At 33.8% G+C, this 16,001-nt stretch overlaps 1 protein-coding gene across 4 annotated transcripts; it reads left to right on the top strand.

Moving 5' to 3' along the window:
- Positions 1–299: 299 nt before the first annotated feature.
- Positions 300–15,792, top strand: sax (type I BMP receptor saxophone). 4 transcript variants are annotated; one of them, XM_085194400.1, is made up of 12 exons: positions 300–496; positions 1,575–1,686; positions 1,792–1,812; positions 2,189–2,386; positions 2,741–2,968; positions 9,632–9,729; positions 10,199–10,371; positions 10,701–10,886; positions 11,270–11,416; positions 11,728–11,909; positions 12,367–12,577; positions 12,953–15,792. In XM_085194400.1, the coding sequence occupies exons 1-12, from the start codon at positions 436–438 to the stop codon at positions 13,103–13,105; spliced, it is 1,770 nt and encodes a 589-aa protein (XP_085050526.1). In that variant the 5' UTR covers positions 300–435; the 3' UTR covers positions 13,106–15,792. The 4 variants fall into 4 exon arrangements, with proteins under 4 accessions (XP_085050526.1, XP_085050525.1, XP_085050528.1 ...); XM_085194399.1 differs by having other exon boundaries at positions 302–496; positions 1,572–1,686; XM_085194402.1 differs by lacking the exon at positions 1,792–1,812 and having other exon boundaries at positions 304–496.
- The last annotated feature ends 209 nt before the right edge of the window (positions 15,793–16,001 follow it).

Here is a 16,001-nt window from a genome sequence, read left to right on the forward strand (position 1 = left end):
CTACAATTGGATACTCGAATAAATCATTGATGAATAAAAAAGTATAATGTTAACTATTTTGAAATTGTGAATATAATAAAGTTAAGTTTTATGATAATTATTTTATCATATTCTATAATTAGAATAAAAGAAAGAAGAATATTTTTATTCCTTTAATAATGCTTTAAACTAAAGTACTATATTTTATATTATGTGAAGTTGTAGTTGAAGGAATAATTGTGAACGCATCCTTTACATTCCTGACCGGAAGTTAATCGCTTAGATTCATTATTATTATAGATTAGAGTCTACAATATTAAAAGATTAAATTTTATATTTATTTTAAGATAAAATAATTTAAATTGTATACTTAAACAAAATCTAATCTTATAAATTTATGACCTTTGTAAAATGTATCTCTTTTGACCAGTTGTGCATTGTTATGATGAATGAAGAATGGCGGACGTTGTCATAGTGCGATACTTGTTCACTTTTTTACTTTTAAATGCTTGTCGAGGTAAGTTATAAAGACATGAAATGTTTTAAAATCAGTGCAAATATGAAATACGTCAACCATAAAAGATTTGATTTATATCTCAAAGGGAGCTCGAGAAAATTACTTAGCTTCTTTAGATCACTTTTTGTCAAGAGTTTTTATTATTGTTTTCTCATGAGACGCCAGGCTTACGCAGTGTTTATTAAATTCATATGTATATCTCTTAAATTTTTTATATTTTTTTTCGTATTAATAAAATATGATGTTAATATTATTAATAGTAAATATCGATAATATGTCCAAAACATAACATACCTAGTTTATTTTGAATAACTTATATATTAAGTGTATGTTTGAATTAGTAAATGAACACAGTATGCCAAATATACTTTAACAAACAGAAAGCATGTAAAACCAGACTACAAAATGATAATAAGAAATAAGTAAAAATAATTTTGTGAACCTTCATTTTTCAAGGCTAATAAATATGTAAATCAATTTATTCCTAAATTGATTTACATATTTATATTTATAGAAATCTTTTATTAATTATATAACAAGGTTTTTGGGATATTTGTAATTAGGTTATGAACTAAAACAAAACAGCTTATAAAAGTGTACTTTAATTAATACTATGAATCATACAAAGTGAATCAAACTAAATATATTTGTTGTATTTAATATTACTAATTAGTAAATTAATTGTTATAGGATATAACTCAAAAAATATTATATCAATGATTTTTGTGTCCTTTATTTGTATGCCAGTGCTATGTAGAACTTAAATATATTAATCTAATTGCCACATTATATTTAAACAATTTTAATAGATATTTAAGATTATTTGTCACATAAAGGAAAACCTCACTTTAAGGTAGCCATTACTACTATAGCCATCTTGAAGTTAGGTTTTCTGAAATGTTGCACATAGTAAAACTGAGGAAAAAAAATAATGAAAAGTAAAGAAAAATCCTAAATAATCATTGATGTTTTGTCAGTGTATATTGTATGGTAATGTAGGATTAGTGAAACAAACTTTTCAGCTTTATAATATTGGTATTAAAAAGTATATACTAATATTATACTTTATTAACAGCAGGGCTTCCAGGCTTGGACAATCTGGAAGATGATGGGAATCAAAGTACACAGACAGACAACCAACTTAGAGATGATCAGTTTAACATTGATAAAAGCATGGTACAGAATCCCAGGTGAGATTTTAATAGTTTTATTAATCTATACTTGCATTTCCATTATTAAATTTATTTTATCATTTATAATCTATCTAATGTTATTTACTTTCTTGTGCTGCTTAGAAGGAGGAAGTATCAAAAAAGGTAATGTTTTTACAATAATCATCTAAAACAACTTTTTCCTGGTCATTCAAGTATGGATATCTTGTTGATGTTTTGAACAATATTGTATTATTATACATATAATATACAATTATGAATGCAATTTAGATCATAGATATTATATATAAATTCTTCTACATAGATGCAACAGGTGAAGAGGCCATTGTGGTCCACTTGTACAGCATTTTTCCTCACTCTGGCCATTCACAGAGGCATTGATTACAACAACTGTCTTGAACAATATGTTCTGTTACTTGCCTTGCTATGTAGGGTAAACAGTGAAACTAGAAAAGGGTGAATGTAATAGAAGTATGTAATGTTAAGTTTACTCCATAATGTTCATTTTTTCATGTTTTAGATATAAATGTCACCAATGTGAATCACCAAACTGTGATGATGAAGATGAAACATTCACACATCAAGAGTGTGATTCAGCCCTCTACTGTTTCAAATCCACTGTCCGAGCTCCAGATGGAGCCCTGCAGCATTCCCGAGGATGCTCCTCAAAGAGGGACCATTATCAGTTCACTTGCAGAACTAATCAAGCTACAAATGGGTGAGTTAAGTAGACTATTATTCATATTTTTGTTAGGTTTTATGCTGTATACATCATCATTCTGTAAGTTTTAACTTTTAGATGTTATTACAATTACTTTAGATAGATGGAAAGTAGAGAGAAAATGAACTAATATGTTCTACCTTCCTGGTCAATGCTAAGTTGAACATGCTTACCTATAATTATTTTACATATAGGCAGTGAGAACTCAGTGCCTAGGAACATCAATCCTCTTGTACTGCCCAATTATCAAAAGTTTTCATATTTAGTGGTGGAATACAATAGCATTGTTAGATGCTGTCCAGACGATGCCCTCGATATAAAATATTTATAACATTTACTATGACATTCTAGCCCATCAAAACGTCACCTAACCCAGTTCAACATAACCTGCTGTCAAGGCGACCTGTGCAATGCAGGGGACTTCCCCGCCCTCAGCCAGGAGGCCGCCGGCCCCGAGGCCCCCGCGCACCCAGCCGCCAGCGCGCCCGCGCCGCCCGCCCTCGCGCCCTGCCTCGCGGCCGCCCTCGTCGCCGCCCTGCTCATAGTGCTGTGCGTGGTGCTCGCGCGGCGTGCGCACAGGTGGGTGTAACAGCAAGAGATGGACAAGTTTTTTTTTTTTTTTTTTTTTTCAATTTCTATCCATTTACGATCAGCCAATAAGCTATAATTAAATTTTATATATATCTGGATTGACATTTGGAGATGAACCCATCCTGTGATGCGTCATCTCATTTCACAGTTATGCTTCTTTAAATTGAAGCAAGTCTGGATCGCCTTAGTCGGTGTATGTTTTCATCTATATCGATCAGTGACCTTGCAAGTTCATTTCTATGATGTTCCAATCTCATTTTATATGTGATACACGATATATTTATCTGTTCCTTGACAGTAGGTATTTCAAGATATTCGTGGACTTCTGTATTTCTTATGAACCATGGAGCACTAGCAATTATTTTTAAGGCTTTATTTTGGAAGCGTTGAAGTATTTCTATATTGGAGTGGCTTGCTGATCCCCAGAGTTCAATGCCGTAAGTCCAAATAGGTTTTATAATAGTTTTATAAATTAACATCTTATTTTCTAATTTGAGTGAAGACTGTCTCCCTATTAGCCAGTACATATCCCCAAGTTTGCGATTTGCCTGTTCTCTTTTTGCCTTGATATGGTCTTTCCATGTGAGCCTCCTGTCCAGATACATTCCCAGGTACTTGACTGTTTTTTGTTGAGGTAAAATTATGTCATTTAGTTTCACTGGTGGGCAGTCTCCTCTTTTAAGTGTGAATGTCACATGTATAGACTTAGCAGCACTTGCTTTTATTCTCCACTTTTTGAACCAAGTTGCGACTTTATCTAGGTGCTCTTGTAATTTTGCAGACGCTATGTTTGGATCTTTGTGACTTGAGAGTAGTGCCGTATCATCAGCGTAAGTAGCAGTTAAAGTATCATCGGAATAAGGGAGGTCAGCAGTGTAGACTGTATATAATACCGGACCCAGCACTGATCCCTGCGGGACTCCAGCTTCTATGCGGCAGATAGATGATAAGCTTTCCTCGACCCTGACTTGGAACATACGGCCCTGAAGGTAGGATTTTAGGATCATATACATATTGTTGGGCAGGCATATTTTTAGTTTGCATAATAATCCTTTATGCCACACACGATCGAAAGCCTGTTGTACGTCGATGAATGCGGCAGAGCAGTATTCCTTTTTCTCCAAGGTTTAGCGGATAGTGTGAGCAATTCGATGAATCTGTTCTACCGTACCATGGCTCGCTCGGAATCCGAACTGGTGATTTGGTATTATTTTATGCTCTTCCAGTATCGGATTTATTCGTTGCAGGAGAAGTTTTTCCAATAATTTTGATATTACAGGAAGGAGGCTTATAGGTCTGTATGAAGTGACTTCTGTCGTAGGCTTTCCTGGTTTTGCAACCATGTTTATAGTTGATATTTTCCACAATGATGGGAAATATTGTAACCTTAGCACAGAATTGAATATAATTGTAAGGAGAACTATGCCTTTTTTGGGGAGTTGTTTCAAAACTTCTGCTGTAATCAGGTCAAATCCTGGCGCCTTCTTTGTTTTTAATCCTAGTATAGATCTTTTCACTTCCACAGCTGTTATTCGCTTTACAGGTAGCGATACTTGTTGTTTATCAGTCGTCAGGATGTCATCAATTTCTCTTTCTGTGTCCATGAGATCAGGTTCATGAGGTGTAAAAGTCTTTTTTAGAAAATTAGCAAATAACTCTGCCTTTTCGAAAGGCTGTCTCGACCAATCACCATTTGGTTTTCTTAGTGGAGGAATGTGATCTTTAGGTCTTTTCAGTGATTTCGTCATCTTCCAGAGAGAGTAATCATCCGCTTGGTGTGGAGATAGAGTCTGTAGTTTATCCTGGAGAGTTTGATTTTCGTTTTCTACCAGCATCTGTTTTAATTCTTTTTGCTCTTTGTTTAGTTCCCTTTTATACCTGTGATTTCTGCTTGTTTGCCATTTCCGTCTAAGTCTCCTTTTTTTGGCTATCTTTTCTTTGATCTTTACAGAAATGTCTTGCGATTTTTGTTTGCGACTAAGTGATGGAGTGGATAGCCATGCCGCCTTCTGTATTAAGTTCGTGGCATACAGCGTGACGCTTTCGATATCTTCCTCTGTTTTAAGCCGTATGGATAGATTGATATGTACATCAATATATTCTCGGAAGGCGTCCCAATCAGTCTTATTGTTGTACAATGTATCTGGCGCCTCCTTCCAGATAATGGTAGTACTGAGACTGCAGATCATCGGTGTATGGTCAGAAGTTCCATCCAGACAAGATTCCATCCTAGTGTAGAGCTCTGACATTCCCTTACAGACAAAGAAGTCAATAAGATCAGGAGTTTTATTGGGATCAGTCGGCCAGTAGGTTGGCTCTCCAGTAGAGAGGACAACGAGGGAAAGTTTATCTATAGCTTTTTTCAACTCTCGGCCTCGTGTTGTAGTAAATCTAGAGCCCCAATAGATGTTCTTTGCGTTCCAGTCACCTCCAGTGATGAATCTTTTTCCAAGTTTGCAGAAAAAGTCTGTATACATTTGTTCATCAATCCTATGTCGAGGTGGACAATATACAGCAGCAACAGTAAGCGCTCCCTGCCAGTCATCTATTGCTACTGCTATGGCTTGGAGATGCGGGTATTGGAGCAATACATGTTGTTTAATACATTCTCTGATAATTATTGCAGCACCACCGTGCGACGTTCCATCAGGATGATTAGAATAATATACTGTAAATCCATTAATCTTAACGACTCTTTCCTCTGTCAGATGTGTCTCGGAGATTAGTAAGATGTCAATTTTATTATGAATTAGGAACAATTCTACTTCTAGCGTATTAGGAGCAAGGCCATTGATGTTCCATGTAGCGATCCTCAGAGTTTTCATTTTTGCTGGCGGGCTATTAGTGTAGTGAGCAATCCTAATAAAGTGCCCATTTGTTGTATTAATATATCTATCTTTTCAGATTGTTTCATAATAATTTGTTCTAGTGAACTTGTTGACTGAGGCTGTACATGCTCTGTTTTCTTTAAATGGTGTCGGGTAGCTGAAGAATATGTCATTTTCTTTTTAAAGCTAGATATGCTGTTATCATCTTGAACTTCGCTATAGTTTTGCGTCCGAGTATGGAGCGGAGGGAACTCTTTCACATCTGGTGGAATGGGTGACTTATTAGTTCTTTGTGTAACTAGCTGTTTTTTATTTACAGGCCGGTAATTTTTTCTTGCTCTGATTTCTTTGTAGACTTGGCAGCCCTTATAATTGGCTGGATGATCGCCAAAGCAAAGTGTGCAGGTAGCAGGTGTATTTCTATCTTTTTTAGGACAATCCGTAGTTTTATGTCCTTCTGCACATTTGACACACCGATAGGGACGCATACAATTGTTTTTCGTATGTCCATATTGTTGGCATCTGGTGCACTGAGGGATGTCGTTAGATTTCCTCGGATCTTCAATCTTGACTCTGGTATGATAAATGAATTCAATATTTTTTATATCTGGGTTGTTAGGGCTGGGTTCAATATTTACAAAAAACATATTCAATGGTTTTTTATTCTTTTTTGATATTGCACATACTATTTCTCCTCTAACTCTGTTGCCAGTCTTTTCTATCTCTTCGATTATGGCTGTTTTAGGTGTAGTGTGGTGCAAGTTCTTAACTACGATTCTATAACACTTCTTTTCTTTTTGTGTGAATGTATGGCCTATAAGGCCATTTTTTCGAATGTGGTCCATTAGGTCCTTATAGATTTCAGTTGATAGTGTTACGATTCTTAGTTGATCCCTATTGATAATTTTGTATGAGTAAGTTCCACTGGGTACAGCTTTATTTAGGAGATCAGTTAGATTAGAAAGATCTTCTACACCATAGAGGATGATTGGTGGTGGTTTATGAACCCTTTTAGAAGGAGCTATTTGATTTTGTTCTTTAGAATCTTCATCAGTTAGATCTATCGGGAGTCCACTAAATTTGTTTGAAGTACTGGTAATGTGTCTTTTTGTGTTTGATGGGCTGTTAGTTTGTCTTTTTCTTTTAGAGTTTCGCTGAGTTGGTGACCTTTGCCATACAGGATGGCAAGGTTTAGCGTTATTGTCAGTAGCAATTGCCTCTGATAGAGGATTTCCTTTGTGACATACTGGGCTTCCTAGTGAAGAAGATCTAGGTCTTTGAGTAAATAGACTTGGATGGAATGCCTGTTGTACATATTTTTTAGTATTGCTTCCAGTAGCATATACTGACGCAGAGGCCTGGTCGCTCGCACCTGTGCAGTCTTCGGTAACCAATTTCACACTTGCAGGCCCGGATACCTGCAAGCGCCGGGGGCTAGCCGGATCGCATGACAAAACAACATCTTTTTCGTTCATAATTCATAGAAAAGAGGTGGGAGATACTAGCGGCACTTTCCCAAGGTACCGCAGTCACTCTTTTTGAGAGGATTTAATCTCCCAAGGTTTGTGATGAACCAAAGACAGGTTAGTTGACCGCCGCCCGTTGCTCGGCGTCGCTACTCATTTTGCACCACCCGGGGGGCACGTGTAGGGTGGGCCTAGGAATAGGTGGTAAATCCTACGGACGCGAGTAGCTCTACCCCCCTCTGAGATGGACAAGTTCTCATCACTAATGGTAGTGGTTTGTGTTGTGTTAGTGAAAGATGAGTGTATTGCGGGCATGTTCCCGCTCACCGCCACCCGCCCTCGCATCACGCCTCGCCGCCGCACAGTGGGACGGAATGACCCGCTTCGTGTCAAAAATCCGTAACTCATTCAGTTTTCATCGCAAAGTGTTGAAATTTTGCATATATATACTTCAATATATTTGCTATCAATGACATAAAATAGATACTAATAAAAGTCAAGGGTTATTTAATAAAAAAATTTCAAAGTTAGAAATTGTCATAAATAAGAGCATATTAAGATGTTTAAAAATTATTATTATTTTTAAATCATTAAAAGTAACTTAAGTATACTGAATCTAGGCTGTTAAACAAAAAAGTGATGTATCATATGTAATATAAAAATAATTTTAATAAAAATAGTGACGTAAACAAGGAATTTATTCTGTGATTTGCAGAAGTTCTTTAGCTTCGTCAAAAAGTTCGTTAGATACTTTTGTAAACCTTATTTCTTGCTTCCTGAGCGTCTTCAGAAAGTTGCCCAATAGGAAGAATCGCATAGTACTGTATAATTTGAGCTCCATGTATAAGAATTTTATGCACCGAAGGAGGCATGTAATACTTGTTACATTTGTTAACATACAATTGCGCAATTCGATCAATATACACTTATGTATTAATTTTTCGACATTTACGGCAAGTCCTGATGATATAGTGTGAAGAATTATATAAAAAAATTTTTTGAATGTTGTTCATTATAGTTTGTACGTCGGATGACGATAAATTGAAGTTCTCCTTTTAAAAGTTTTCTATTTCAGAAGTATTTCTCCCTTCAATTATAAAAAAGCATAAGTTACGTCTACTGCAAGCGAATTCACTCATGTTGCACAAAATATATGTATCTTTTAATAAGTTAACAGTATTAGAAACAATGCGGAAAAGTCCGGTTACTCTAATGAAAGCAACTAGTTATAATTGGTCTTTTTATACTTGTCCAGAAAAGTGTTTTGTGCAAAACTACATCAAATTAATTAAATATTTTATTTTGTATTCACATAATATTGTTTATTCACATAAAAAAATGATAATTTTATCATGTTCATGGTTGGAATGACCACAAAAAATGTCAATTTCAAAACAAATATGCTCTTTCAAAAATAGACATATTATTATTTTTCATGTTAAAATAAACATTCTAATAGTTTTTTTCTACTTATAGAACAAAAAAGAACTAAATAGGACGCCAATAATTTAAAATAAAAGCAGTATTCATGAAATATCAAAAATTGACATTTTACTACATTTTGGTTTTTTTGCTCTAAATCAAAATGGCGCAAATATGCGCAAAATTTTATTCTTTCCCCTAATTCTTGAATAGTTCTTGTATACATACATATAGTTTTCTCGGCAGCGGCAGCCAGCGGCAACAATGAAAACTCCAATTGAAAATATGAAAATGTTAAAATATAACACTTCTAAAAATTTTAAGATATCTTTTAAATATAGGTTTTTATTATACACTAATTATATTTTCTTAAAGAAGAAACAATGAGCTTTATAAAAATGTATAACATAAATATAGTTACTATAGAAATTTATTAAGAAACTAACGCTTAAATATCGCTATATGCAGTATGGAAAATAGGGAAATATCGAAGTGTATTGTTTGAAGGTCATTTTGGATACTTTAAACTGCTATCAAAAATAAAAATCTTGTTGTATTGATAAGATAGTCTATTCTAGTATATAGAACAATCAACAGAACTTTGAAATTACGACTTTTGTTTCGACCATTTTTGGCACGCTTTTATAGAAAGCGTCCCATAGTGCGCCGCTCTGGTAATACCCTAAATATTGGGCTGTTCTGTGAGTGAGTGGTCTTGGTGAGACGAGCGCGCAGGTCTACTCTCCTGCCTTTGTCACTATCTTACCTGTTGTGGTATAGCATAAGTGAGTTGACAACACTAGTGGTAGCGTGTGGTATTCGAATATTAGTTGTTTAGAGCATTTTTTGCTGTTAAGATTTCTGGCAAAATCATTTGCTTTTGTTTTAACACTGCTCATAATATAAATAATTACTATTTACCTATTAAATTACAGATTGCGAGTATCCCGAGCGGCACACAAGCTGGGCGCGGATTCCAACTACTTCACATCACCCTTGTACAGTGCTCACCTCACCACCGCATATTATGAAGGTAAGGAGTTCAGATACATATTATGTTTTAAATGTTATTGTTTTTAATATTTGCTTGTTAAGTAAGTAATGCGCAGGATTTGGATGTGAGGTATGTGGCTAAACTACTGTATCTATGGGTGTAAATCTCACTCTAGGAATGACTCTTTTATTGTTTGCATGTTTATACAAAGTGGATTGATTTATCATTATTTATTAATTACCTAAAAAAAGAGGTTCTCGTAACGCAGCGGCATGGCGCCTGGTTCCCACTCGGAGGAATATATTGTTTTAAATTTTTACTTTAGTAGTGAGACATTAAACTATACCATTGAGTCTGAGCTTGCAGTGCATTGGGAAGGGAGTGTTTTAACAGTAGGTTTCCTCTGCTTCCATTCTATGTGGAAAAAGAATCAAGTCATTGGCTTCCTTACTATACAAAAAAATTATAACCCACATTATACTAAAACCAATTTTCCATTAATTTCCAGGTGTAGAAAGCTCACAAGGGCGCGAGGCTGGCCTCCAAGCGGTGCCTGCCGGTGACTCGACACTCCGCGAGTATTTGGAGTGCTCGGTCACTAGCGGCTCAGGGTCGGGCTTGCCACTAATGGTACAACGGACACTGGCCAAACAAGTTACACTTATTGAAAGGATTGGAAAGGTATAGGAAGATTTTTTTGATGTTGAAAATTGTATATAGTGTCCTGGAGTATCCCGCATGTAGTAGGTTTAGTAGTAGTTTATTTCTAGAGGTATTGCGTGTTGAGTGGCGGAACAACACCAGAGCTAAGAAATGAAAATGAAAGTAATGCAATGGTAGTAGATTCAAACACTTGGGGCAATTAATTTCTCTAATTCCCAATTCTGCTTGGAAAAGCGCGGCGTTGATTCCTACTCGACAAACAATGACTTATATACAGACAAAAAACAGACTACGGTGTACAGCTTGTGAAGCTAAAAAATGAATTATTATTGTTTACTCCAATCTAGGGTCGCTACGGTGAAGTATGGCGCGGCTCCTGGTACGCGGACAGTGTTGCAGTCAAAATCTTCTTCTCTCGTGACGAGGCAAGCTGGAGACGAGAAACTGAGATCTACAGTACAGTGATGCTGCGACATGATAATATATTGGCATACGTTGGTAGTGATATGACTAGCCGGAATAGTTGTACGCAGGTATTGTTATATTTCAATTAATTTTTAAGACATTACAAGTTAAGGCGCGGAACATAACGCTTCACTGCAATAAAATTGTTCTTTCATGTGAATGGGCACTTAAACCCACAACTGTATTTTTATTAACGTTATTTTAACTGTATTAACGTTATGTTTAATTTTTATTATTATTGTTTCGCAATTAAAAAAATAATAATTGCGTCAAATGCAGGACTGTCGTAGTGTAGCATGTGTAATGAACTCTTGTTATCTCCCACCTCTGATAGCAAAAAATGTGGCGTTGAGTTATGAAACTCAACAAGCAATGTCTCGAAAATAGAGTGGAGAGTTAAGATCATATTTACATAAGTTCAAGTTCCTTTATTTAAATAATTTTTTTTTAGCTCTGGCTTATAACACACTTCCATCCACTCGGTTCACTATATGAGCACCTCAGCAGAACAACGTTAACGAGACATCAAATGATGTTAATATGTCTGTCCACTGTTAATGGGTTATTGCATTTACATACGGACATACATGGGACACAGGTAAGTTTTATATCTTATTTTCTTTTTTAATACATGGCTGAAAGGTTTTGAGTTCAATTTCCATGAGGAAAAATTAAATTCTTCATTGTATTGGCAAACAAAGAAATGGAAATATAAACGTAAATAAATATTTCACTTCCTCGATAGTCTCGTTAAAGTCATATCCTTGTGCCGCTGGGTCACGACGGATTCGAAATCTCTAATTTCCTGCATATAATCAAAGAAAATTTTAAATGTGAGGATAGTTAAGAAAATTTCAGTTTTCTTTACTGAAATAAAAAAAAATACTAATAAATTCCAAACATTTTCAGGGTAAACCAGCGATAGCCCACCGAGATATAAAATCCAAGAACATCCTGGTGAAAGTGAATGGCGAATGTTGTATAGCTGACCTCGGGCTCGCGGTCACCCGACAGCATGTTGCCGACAACCTCATGCAGAACCCCAGGCAAGGGACGAAGAGATATATGAGCCCGGAAGTGCTAGACCAGAGGTGGGTTTTACATTTTTTATTAAATTATAAGTAAAAAAAAGGCCGTCGTGGACAAGCGGCACAAGGGTGTGACTTTATTGCGACGGTTGTGGGTTCGATCTTTTTTTCTTCACTTGAGGAAGTGAAATATATATTATTAGATTTTCTAAAAATTTTGGATTTACAATGTAATCAAACTTATGAGACTGTAGGTTAATCTCTTACTAGTGGATAACTATCAGTAATCATTTTCATTTACTCTGGAGCCTCTTGATATTATCTTCTGTTTGCTGCTATATAGTTGAGAAGGCTTGCCTACTTTTACTCTCATATTGTACATGATATGATTAATAAATGAATGAATGAATGATACTTATCCTTAAAAATATAATCAGTATTCTGTAACAATTGTATTAAAACTTGAGTTACTACAATAATATTTTCTAAATTTTCATATCTATTGTATTATATCTTCCAGTATGAACCTCCAATGCTTCGAATCCTACCGCAAATGCGATATATACGCGTTATCTCTAGTGCTATGGGAGGTGTGTAGGCGAGTGTCCCCCGCCCGAGACCACCGTCCCCCATTCAGTGAGCTGGCTCCAGCCGACCCCAGCTTTGAAGAAATGAGGAAGATTGTGTGTGTGGACAATGCTAGGCCCGAGCCGCCTGATGATGGACATCCGGTTAGTCTTATTATAATATTTTGTCTTCAAGAAATCAAACCTGCTACCATTGCATCATTTTTGTATGAATCTAATGTAACGTAAACCCCCATAATATGTAACGTACTAATCATTTGTTTTTTTCGAAATCATCATAATAATATGATTTGTTCATCATAATAATTGTGGTGTCGGGACACAAGCGTGTGACTGTTAACACGACGGTTGTGAGATCGATTCCCGCTCGGGGAAATTTAATATGTAATATTTTCTCTTTTTTATATATATATTATATAAAAAAAGTGTACAGAAGATCTGTATATTCTTAGTATAAAGGAATATCGATGATAAAAATTGGTTTTTAGACATTTTAACTAAAAGTTGCATTTTCTACAGACAATGGTGGGAATGGCGAATTTAATGAGAGAATGTTGGCATCAAAATGCTTCAGTACGACTACCAGCTTTAAGAATAAAGAAAACACTGTTGAAACTAGCGGCAAACGATAATGCTATCAGATTGAATGACGACAACGAAGTTTATGTGTAAAAGTGATCATTTAAAGTGAATTTGTGTGAAAAAGTAACAAACTTGTACATTTTTATGGATATGTTGATTTATAAGTGACATTCTCGCCAAGTTTTAAGATTATTGTTATATATAAAAATTAAGGCAATTTGGCGCACAGTAGAATACCTTCTGACTAAAGCATATGGTTGCCTAGAGTTCGATCCCGAATGTGAATGAGTTCATTCTCTCACTCTGGTAACAAGACGAGGTGCGGTCTTGAGTCGCTATTCAACACGCAATGTCTCGAAAATTGGACAATGTTTGACAGGAGTGTCTTAATATTACGTTTCCTCTGTCTATCGTGCTATATACACTGGACGTAGCATTAAGCTGAAAAAAGAATTTCACGAAATTGTACATTTTGTACGGACTTCTTAATTCATAAGTGACAATATAGCCAAGTATCAAGATTATTTGATATTAATAATAATGAATAATGTTATTGAATTTATTATTATTTTAAATGTGTATGAAAGGTTATATAGAAATGGTTAATTTATACTGATTTATGATGACATTAAATTTTTTATAAGTGACAAATTTGATATGAATTATTGTATGTTAACAACTAAATAATCTTATTAAGTATGTATAAATTAATGTATAAAATTAATTTTATAATTAAGCGGCTATTTTATATAGTTTAATATTGAAAGAATCTTTATTTTTCCTGTGCCATGTCAAATTTATTAATGTAAATATTTATTTTATCTGTTCTGTCAAAAACAAGATGGCGGATGTCATGCCATTTGGTGCCTTATTTTTTTGTTGAAATAAGCTATTTTACTGTAAATATTTAGACTAATGTTAGTGTTATATATATTTTTTGTAACTGCCAAGTATAAATGGATAGATTATAGGTTCAATTGTAATAATTGCTCTCAAAGAAATATTTGATATTGAGTTATTTGGTAGTTGCAAATAGTTAACCAGTTAGAATTGCTGCTTTAATTATTTTGTATAATATTTTTTTAAATATGTATTCTAATATGTTTGATTTTCATTTCAAAATTTTCAAGCGCTATCAAATATGGCTTTAATTTATGCTGTTTTTTCATTTATTTTTGAAAAAAGATGTTTTTCTTAATTAGTACGATAATTGTTAAAGTATGATTTGTAATATAATAATAGGAGCTGTATAACTACAAGGTTCCACCCATACATACATCAGAATATTCTTCTTTTGTTGACAGTATTTTTTTAATATAAAAAACATGTTATTTGAAACACATTTTTTACATAAACATTTTTATCAGCCCAGTTAAATAAATAATATTATGTTTTGTGTAAAGGTAATAAATATATTTTTTAATTCGGAATTTTAGTATTTTATGGTTATAAGTATGTCATATATGAACGAAAACGGCATCTCGAGATCGATGTCAGATCTATAGCTTGAGAGCGTTTTATAAAGACGAGCCTTAGGGCCAGTTTTACCGGTTATGAATAAAGTTACAGATAGTAATTTAATAATTAATGCTATCTTACAGATAGAAGATGAAAATACAAAATAACTTTATTTTTTAATAAGTTTATTATATTTTCAAGAATACTTTTCTCATTAATCAACGATAATAGTAAGTAACAATACATATGTAGTCGTGGGACTCAGCCAGTGGTGAAACTGGCTGTTAGAGTGGCAAGATTTTAATGAAATATTTATGTATGTTATTAATAATTATAAATTGTTATTTAAAGTGCCGATTAGTATTTTAACAATTTTGACTATAAATTGTAAATAATAATGTATTAAACAATATTATGTAGTTTAATGAAAAAAATAATACCCAATGTATGGGAGCTTATGCATTTTTTTTTCTATTTTTGAAAAGTTGCCATATTTTTTTTATGTTCAAGTTTTATAATGTCATATAGTTTATAAGACACCCTCAGAAATACGAAGAGACCCTATTTTTAAAAAAAGTAATGGAATGGTATCCATAGAATCATTGAATAGACTTTATGGTTTATTTTTTAGCAAAATCAAAAGTTATAATTGTCATTTTCATTTTGAGGGTTACATGTAGAATCTCTTTTGCGTTGATCACTTGTTAAATTAACACTTAGCGTTGTATGTTTTGTGTATGTAAAGAAATTATATGTACGATTCGAGTAAAACAAATGTATTTAAAATAAATAAAAAAGTTAAATCCACAACCACTCTTGTTAGCAGTACATACATTAAGCAATATACCAATATGGTAGTCTTGTTTAATAACAACATTAAAAACAGAATTCGAATAAATATATATATATTAAAAAGTATTTAGTTTTTAGTTTAAACTTCAATTTTTATCAATTTTATTTTCAATTTTTATCAAAATTATTAAGAAATAAATACATTTGAATAGTAAATTTATATTATAAACAAAAGTTTTCTTGTTATTACTAGTTTGATGGTGTGCTGTAATGTGACGTCATAAAGCTAGTAGGGTTATTTTTGTTTCATATTTGGTTCCTAAATCTTTATTTGACTCTGAACGCAACGGTTGTGAATTCTCATTTCTCCGCTCTAGTAAAGACAAATGCGGCGTTAAATTCCGCCACTAGTAAGTTGCCTAAAAATGTATTAGTTTGTATGTTGGTTTCTCTATTGTGTTCATATTGTAAATATAGTCTAGATATAATAATGTTCAGGTTATATGAAATTAAATATTTGTCTATTATTTTTTGGTTTTTTTAAATGATATAATTTCTTTTTTTATTTAAATATTTCATTACTAAACAATACATATTTGCCAATTATTTTCTCGAGTGGAAATCGAACTCACAACCTGTTGCATTTACTATTTTTCTTTTCTTGCTTGGGTAACACCCATAATTCAACACCCAATACTTCAAAACTACGCTACGCAGGTTTCCTCTGCCTAACCTG

This window comes from Heliconius melpomene, chromosome 12 (assembly GCF_056956725.1).
Source record: "Heliconius melpomene rosina isolate 202511_hmr_F chromosome 12, ASM5695672v1, whole genome shotgun sequence".
Taxonomy (NCBI): Eukaryota; Metazoa; Arthropoda; class Insecta; order Lepidoptera; family Nymphalidae; genus Heliconius; species Heliconius melpomene.